At 34.8% G+C, this 8,346-nt stretch overlaps 1 protein-coding gene across 1 annotated transcript; it reads left to right on the forward strand.

Annotated features, from left to right (window-relative positions):
* Window positions 1-1,716: 1,716 nt before the first annotated feature.
* foxi2 (forkhead box I2) lies at window positions 1,717-7,457 on the forward strand. The gene is made up of 2 exons (XM_030126015.1): window positions 1,717-2,556; window positions 6,646-7,457. Exons 1-2 carry the CDS (start codon window positions 1,914-1,916, stop codon window positions 7,248-7,250), a joined length of 1,248 nt encoding a protein of 415 aa, XP_029981875.1. The 5' UTR covers window positions 1,717-1,913; the 3' UTR covers window positions 7,251-7,457.
* Window positions 7,458-8,346: the final 889 nt, after the last annotated feature.

Below are 8,346 nucleotides of genomic sequence, written 5' to 3' on the forward strand. Positions count from 1 at the left end.
ACGGATGATACACGGATTGTTTTTTGTTTTCTTTTTGGTGTTTTGATTTTTTGTTTTAAAATGAAAAACGAATAAACGAATGATACACGGATTGTTTTTGGGATTTTTTTTTGGTTTGTTTTTGTTTTTTGGTTTTAAATTGAAAACTAATGAACGAGTGATACACGGATTGAGTGTTTTTGTTTTGTTTTTTTTTTCGTTTTGTTTTTGTTTTTTGATTTTTGGTTTTCAATCGAAAAACAAATGAACGGATGATACACGGATTGTTTTTTGTTTTCTTTTTGGTGTTTTGATTTTTTGTTTTAAAATGAAAAACGAATAAACGAATGATACACGGATTGTTTTTGGGATTTTTTTTGGTTTGTTTTTGTTTTTTGGTTTTAAATTGAAAAACTAATGAACGAGTGATACACGGATTGAGTGTTTTTGTTTTGTTTTTTTTTCGTTTTGTTTTTGTTTTTTGATTTTTGGTTTTCAATCGAAAAACAAATGAACGGATGATACACGGATTGTTTTTTGTTTTCTTTTTGGTGTTTTGATTTTTTGTTTTAAAATGAAAAACGAATAAACGAATGATACACGGATTGTTTTTGGGATTTTTTTTTGGTTTGTTTTTGTTTTTTGGTTTTAAATTGAAAAACTAATGAACGAGTGATACACGGATTGAGTGTTTTTGTTTTGTTTTTTTTTCGTTTTGTTTTTGTTTTTTGATTTTTGGTTTTCAATCGAAAAACAAATGAACGGATGATACACGGATTGTTTTTTGTTTTCTTTTTGGTGTTTTGATTTTTTGTTTTAAAATGAAAAACGAATAAACGAATGATACACAGATTGTTTTTGGGATTTTTTTTTGGTTTGTTTTTGTTTTTTGTTTTTAAATTGAAAAACTAATGAACGAGTGATACACGGATTGAGTGTTTTTGTTTTGTTTTTTTTTCGTTTTGTTTTTGTTTTTTGATTTTTGGTTTTCAATCGAAAAACAAATGAACGGATGATACACGGATTGTTTTTTGTTTTCTTTTTGGTGTTTTGATTTTTTGTTTTAAAATGAAAAACGAATAAACGAATGATACACGGATTGTTTTTGGGATTTTTTTTTGGTTTGTTTTTGTTTTTTGTTTTTAAATTGAAAAACTAATGAACGAGTGATACACGGATTGAGTGTTTTTGTTTTGTTTTTTTTTCGTTTTGTTTTTGTTTTTTGATTTTTGGTTTTCAATCGAAAAACAAATGAACGGATGATACACGGATTGTTTTTTGTTTTCTTTTTGGTGTTTTGATTTTTTGTTTTAAAATGAAAAACGAATAAACGAATGATACACGGATTGTTTTTGGGATTTTTTTTTGGTTTGTTTTTGTTTTTTGTTTTTAAATTGAAAAACTAATGAACGAGTGATACACGGATTGAGTGTTTTTGTTTTGTTTTTTTTCGTTTTGTTTTTGTTTTTTGATTTTTGGTTTTCAATCGAAAAACAAATGAACGGATGATACACGGATTGTTTTTTTGTTTTCTTTTTGGTGTTTTGATTTTTTGTTTTAAAATGAAAAACGAATAAACGAATGATACACGGATTGTTTTTGGGATTTTTTTTTTTTTTTGGTTTGTTTTTGTTTTTTTGATTTTTGCTTTTAAATTGAAAAACGAATGATCCACGGCTTAGCACTGCCCCACTCCCAGCTGACTGAGCCATGAGACCAGAACCACACCCCCCTGCGCCTATTGGCTGATGGGAATTGTCTGGAGCCTGGATGTGGCTGCTGTCAAGGCTTCATACTATTAAAACTCCCCAAACTCCTCCAGCCTCCCTGACACTTGTTGCTGCTACTTTGTGCGTAAAAAGCAACCCAGAGAGAGAGAGAGAGAGGAAGAGAGAGGCCAGCCGAACCGCTCCAGCATCTTTTTGGGGGGAGTGATGAACTCCATCGATCCTCAGTCCCATCACCACCAGCACCACCAGAACCACCAGAACCAGCACCACCACACCTCCCCGACCGTCGGTTCGCTCCCACCCAAAGGCGCACAGGAGGCCCCGGATATGGCCGCCGTGTACTGCGAGAACTTCAGCAGCATGTACCACCACCAGCAGAGCCTCCAAGGCGCGCAAAGACCCCCCGGCGGATACGGCCTGGGGGATTACGCATCGTCTCCAAACCCGTACCTGTGGCTCAACGGGCCCCCGGGCGTCAACTCGTCCGCGTCCGCGTACCTGCACGGAAACAACCCCGCGTCCTTCATCCCCCCCTCCTACGGATCCCAGAGGCAGTTCCTCACCAACTCACCCGGCTTCGGGGGTCCGGACCTGGGCTGGTTGTCCATCGCCAGTCAGGAGGAGCTGCTGAAACTGGTGCGTCCTCCGTACTCGTACTCCGCGCTCATAGCCATGGCCATCCAGAACGCGCACGAAAAGAAGCTGACCCTGAGCCAGATCTACCAGTACGTGGCAGATAACTTCCCCTTTTATAAGAAGAGCAAAGCCGGCTGGCAGAACTCCATCCGACACAACCTGTCTCTGAACGACTGCTTCAAGAAAGTCCCGAGGGACGAGGACGATCCAGGTATGACGCACTGCACACCTGGAACACAAGTCTGAAATGTCCGGATGAACGTGAAGTAAACCTAGAACTAAGAGCAGTGCGAGGAAAAAGTTCTGTAATATTCTCCTGAGATACAGTAATGTTTGTTTGGCTTCTGTAGGGGAATAGAGTTTCACAGCTTTACTTAAAATAAATAAATAAATAAATAAAAATAATAATAATAAAATAAAACAATTAAAAAAAGTCTACTGCAAAGAATATTAAAAAAAAAAATGTAATCAAAGCAGTTATTTAATGTAAAAAACCTAAAACTTTACTTTCCTGGGTCTCAGGACAATATTACATTTCTCCTCATATTTTAACACTCCGATTTCAACATTTTTATTTATTTTAATACATCACAGGTAGGTAACATACTGTTAAAATACTAAAAAATAACTTATTCTCCTGAGACTCAGCAATGCTTTTTTTGTCTTCAGTAGGGGACAAGAGTGTCACAGCTTTATTTTAAATAAATAAATAAATAAAAAAGTACACTGCAAAGAATATTTAAAAAATGTAATCAAGGCAGTTATTTAATGTAAAAAACCTAAAACTTTACTTTCCTGGGTCTCAGGATGATATTACATTTCTACTCATATTTTAACACTCCGATTTCAACATTTGTATTTATTTTAACAGCGCACAGGTAGACAACATACTGTTAAAATACTAAAAGTAACATATTCTCCAGAGACCCAGCAATGTTTTTCTGTCTTCTGTAGGGGACAAAAGTTTAACAGCTTTATATAAAAAAAAAAATAAGAACAATAATAATAATAATAATAATAATAATAATAATAATAATAATAATAATAAAGTCCACTGCAAAGAATATGTAAAAAAAATGTAATCAAGGTAGTTATTTAATGTAAAAAAGCTAAAACTTTTACTCTCCTGATTCTCAGGACGATATTACACTTCTCATATTTTATCCTATAAAATATTCCCTATCTTTATTGTGATCGATTTCAAAATTTTCATTTATTTTAACACCTCACAGGTAGGTAACATACTGTTAAAATACTAAAAATAACATTTTCCTGAGGCCTAGCAATGTATTTTTGTCTTCATTAGGGGACAAGAGTTTCACAGCTTTACTTAAAAAAAAAAAAATTAAATAAAATAATTAAAAAAAAATAAATAAATAAGAAGTCCACTGCAATGAATATTTTAAAAAATGTAATCAAGGCAGTTATTTAATGTAAAAAAAACTAAAACTTTACTTTCCTGGGTCTCAGGACAGTATTACATTTCTCCTCATATTTTAACAATCCGATTTCAACTTTTTTATTTCTTTAAACACCTCACAGGTAGGCAACACACTGTTAAAATACTAAAAATAACATATTCTCCAGAGACCCAGCAATGTTTTTTTGTGTTCAGTAGGGGACAAGAGTTTCACAGCTTTCTTTAAAAAAATAAATAAATAAATAATTTTTACAAAGTCCACTGCAAAGAATGTTTTTAAAAAATGTAATCAAGGCAATTATTTATGTAAAAAAGCTAAAACTTTTACTTTTCTGGTTCTCAGGACGATATTACACTTCTCATATTTTATTCTATAAAATATTTCTTATCTTTAATGTGATCGATTTCAACATTTTTATTTATTTTAACACCTCACAGGTAGGCAACATACTGTTAAAATACTAAAAGTAACATATTCTCCAGAGACCCAGCAATGTATTTTTGTCTTCATTAGGGGACAAGAGTTTCACAGCTTTACTAAAAAAAAAAAAGTCCAATGCAAAAAATGTAATCAAGATAGTTATTTAATGTAAAAAAGCTAAAACTTTTACTTTCCTGGTTCTCAGGAGGATATTACACTTCTCTTTATATTGTATTCTATGAAATATTTCTTATCTTTATTGTGATTGATTTCAACATTCTTATTTATTTTAACACCTCAAAGGTAGGCAACATACTGTTAAAATACTAAAAATAACACACTCTACTGAGACCCAGCAATGTATTTTTGTCCTCTGTAGGGGACAAGAGTTCCACAGATTTACTTAGAAAAACAAACCAAAAAAAAAAAAAAAAACATCCACTGCAAAGAATATTAAAAAAAAAAAAAAAAGAAAGAAAATCTGTTGCATGCCGTTTCTAATCAAGGCAATTATGTAAAATGCCAAAACTTTAACTTTCCTGGGTCTCAGGAGGATACTGTATTTCTCCTCATGTTTTAATAGTCTTAAGTTTTCTCTAAAAACATTTCTCATCGTTATTGTGATCGATTTCAACAATTTTATTCCTTTTAACACCTCACAGGTAGGCAACACACTGGTAAAATACTAAAAACAACATATTCTATTGAGACCCAGCAATGCTTTTTTGTCCTCTGGTGGGGACAAGAGTTCCACAGCTTTACTTAAAAAAACAAAAACAAGTGTCCACTGCAAAAAATATATTTAAAAAACTTATTTGAAAATCTGTAGCATTATGCAATTTCTAATCAAGGCAATTATGTAAAATGCCAAAACTTTTACTTTCCTGGGTCTCAGGAGGATGTTTCATTTCTCCTCATATTCTAACAATCTCTAAAACATTTCTGATCTGTTTTGTGTTCGATTTCAACATTTTTATTTCTTTAAACACCTCACAGGTAGGCAACACACTGTTAAAATACTAAAAATAACATATTCTCCTGAGACCCAGCAATGCTTTTTTGTCTTCTGTAGGAAACTTTTTTCACCTGGACGAGAAACGAGTCTGAAATGTCTGGAAGAACGTGATGTAAACCTAAAACTTAAACAGTGAGAGTCAAAACATCTCTAATATCCTCTTGAGACACAGCAATGCTTTTTGTCCTCTGTAGGGGACAAGAAATTCACAGCTTTACTTAAAAAAAACAGAAACAAATATCCACTGCAAATAAATAAATAAATACATAAAAATAAATTTAAAAAAAATCTGTGGCATCACGCTGTTTCCAATCAAGGCAATTACGTAAAATGCCAAAACTTTTACTTTCCTGGGTCTCAGGAGGATGTTGCATTTCTCCTCATATTTTAAAAAAGTCTCTAAAACATTTCTTATCTTTATTGTGATTGATTTCAACATTTTATTTCTTTTAACACCTCACAGGTTGGCAACGCACTGTTAAAATACTAAAAATGACATATTCTCCTGAGACCCAGCAATGCTTTTTTGTCCTCTGCAGGACACTTTGAAATTAATAAATAAATAAATAAGTAAGTAAGTAAATACATACGTGCATACATAAATAAATAAATAAATAAATGTTGCCCACTGCAAAGAATTTCTGTTGCATCATACTACGTCCTATCAAAGAAATTATTTAATGTAAAAAAGCCCAAACTTTGACTTTCCTGGGTCTTTGAAGGATATAAATACATTTTACTTCTGCAGAGAACTTGTAACACACTTATATATATGAATATATGGAAATAAAACACACTGTAATGACAGACTTATTCAAGATTGAGATATTTTTTTTATTGTCAATTCTCTAAATTCACAGGACATACAGACAACTGAGAAACCGTTTATTTCTCATCTTGCTATTTAATGTCATGCAATTTAAAAAAAAAAAAAAAAAAAAGAGGTAAAAACAGAATAAGAATAAAGTGGTATAAAGAAAACTATAATGGAATGCAAAAGATATAAATCAAACATATTGACAATAAAAGCAACAGTACAATACGATAACAGTAATGAAAGGTGCATAATGGAACAAAAACAGCAGTAAATGTTCACTAGTTTCAGACTCATTTTTGTTGGTCATGCTGTGTTTAATTCTAACTTAAAGGTTTAATTTATTACTATTTACTGTCATTTTATTATTGTTCCCTCAAGCTGTCTGCCTGACTGATAAGGAAAACCCATAAAAATTGGCTTAATGTACAAATATGATGGAAAAAGCAACAGGTGAATCCAAAATAAAGAGCAAAATGACAAAAGAAAGTGCTTTCACTTCATAATAATGGATGCAAAAACAGTTTAAAAGGGTTAAATTAGTTTTATTTTAGCATCAAAACCTCAAGTGAGTTTAATTTTTATCCAAATTAAAGCTATAAAATGTTATGTTTTGTTTGTCATCGACAGGAAAAGGAAATTACTGGACGTTGGATCCAAACTGTGAGAAGATGTTCGATAATGGGAATTTCCGTCGGAAAAGGAAGCGACGTTCCGATCCCAGCGGCGCAGGAGGAGTGGCAGTGGCAGCGGTTGGGGCCACAAAGGTGGAGGATGGGCGGCCGGCGGCAGGGGCCCCTCTGAAGCCCTCAGACAGCCCCCAGCTCCTGGGCCCGTCCTCCCCAGAGATGGAGGCGATGAACGACAACCACAAAGGCTCCACGTCGTCGTTGTCGCCCCCGGGTTTGGCCTCCGCCGCCGCCGCCGCTCCGTGTTTCAATAACTTTTACAGCAGCATGTCCACGCTGAGCTCGGGGGCCCCCAGCCGGCCCCAGGGGTCTCTGGGACTGGTGAACGAGCTGTCGAACAGGAACATTACGGCTCTGAGTCCGTACCACGCCAACCACGGCGGGCAGGACACAGGGGCGTCGGAGCACGGCGAGGGCTTGCATTTCAACCGTGGAGTGTACTACAACACGTTTGGCAGCGGACAGAGCGGACAGTTCAACAGCCACTTCTACAACAGCTTCAGCGTCAACAGCCTGATCTACCCCCGGGAGGGAGCCGAGCTATAGGGGACGCCGCCGCTTTAAGGACCCGTGCATTCATTCAGCGTCAAATGTCCATTAACCCACAAAGACCCAAGGGCTACGTTTGTGTCAGCTCCAAATGATTTCAACTTTTCTTAAGGGATTTATCACCATTTATTCCAATTTTATGATCAGAATTTAATAATAATAATACCTTTTATTTACAGACGCCTTTCAGGACACTCAGGGTCACCGTACAGAACATTAAAAGAAAACACATTTCAAATAGAGGTAGACCGACTGATATATCGTTTTTCCAACATCAGCCATCAGCCTTATTTTTTTTTTTTCTAGAGCCGATATTTGATCAGTAATAAAAATGTTAGATGAAATTTGATCAGGCACCTGTGTGGGCAGCACTTCAAGTTCAAGAAATGTTAAAAGTACTATGTGTACATGTATTAATAATTTCATTCATATTGCTGCATAAAAATCTTACTTATCTGACTGTTTCAATTGATTTTACGGTCAGTGTGCTTTAAAAAAACAAAAAAAAAAAAAACAATTGGCTTTAAATACCGGCTTTAACCTCCTAAGACCCAGGAAATGTCAGCAAAGTACCAGCTTTTTTTGTTTTTTATTAAATAAGTGCCTATATTGGAAACATCATGATGCAACAGTTTTTTCAGATGCAGTTTTTAAAATTTTTATGGAATGTCCTGTGTCGTGGACAGTTTTCTTTTCTTTTTTTTTTTGTATAAAGTTGTGAAACTCTTATCCACAAATATGGACAGAAAACCCATAGCTGGGTCTGAGGAGGTTAAATATCAGCTGTAGATATCGGGGAGGGGGGGGGGGGGGACGACAGCCTCAAATATCGGCTGTCGATATCAGTGATCGTCTGACCAAATTTTTAAAAATCCGCATCGGCCTTAGAAAAACCCCTATCAGTCGACCTCTAAATACTAATTACACACATTCGTATATAAAACACATAGGTGCATAAAGTCAAACTATGGAACTGAGTAAACCTGTCTGAATAAATAAGCTTTAAACTGGGATTTAAAGGTGGTGACAGAGTCTGAATTTAGGCATTCTGAAGTAAGATTTAGGTATTTTCATTGATTTAATTCGCTGATCA

This window comes from Sphaeramia orbicularis, chromosome 22 (genome assembly GCF_902148855.1).
Source record: "Sphaeramia orbicularis chromosome 22, fSphaOr1.1, whole genome shotgun sequence".
Taxonomy (NCBI): domain Eukaryota; kingdom Metazoa; phylum Chordata; class Actinopteri; order Kurtiformes; family Apogonidae; genus Sphaeramia; species Sphaeramia orbicularis.

Coding starts and splice junctions, on each gene's coding strand:
- foxi2 (XM_030126015.1), top strand. CDS start 1,914: ATGAACTCCATCGATCCTCAGTCCCATCACCACCAGCACCACCAGAAC. Junction 2,557..6,645: donor GAGGGACGAGGACGATCCAG/GTATGACGCACT, acceptor TGTCATCGACAG/GAAAAGGAAATTACTGGACG.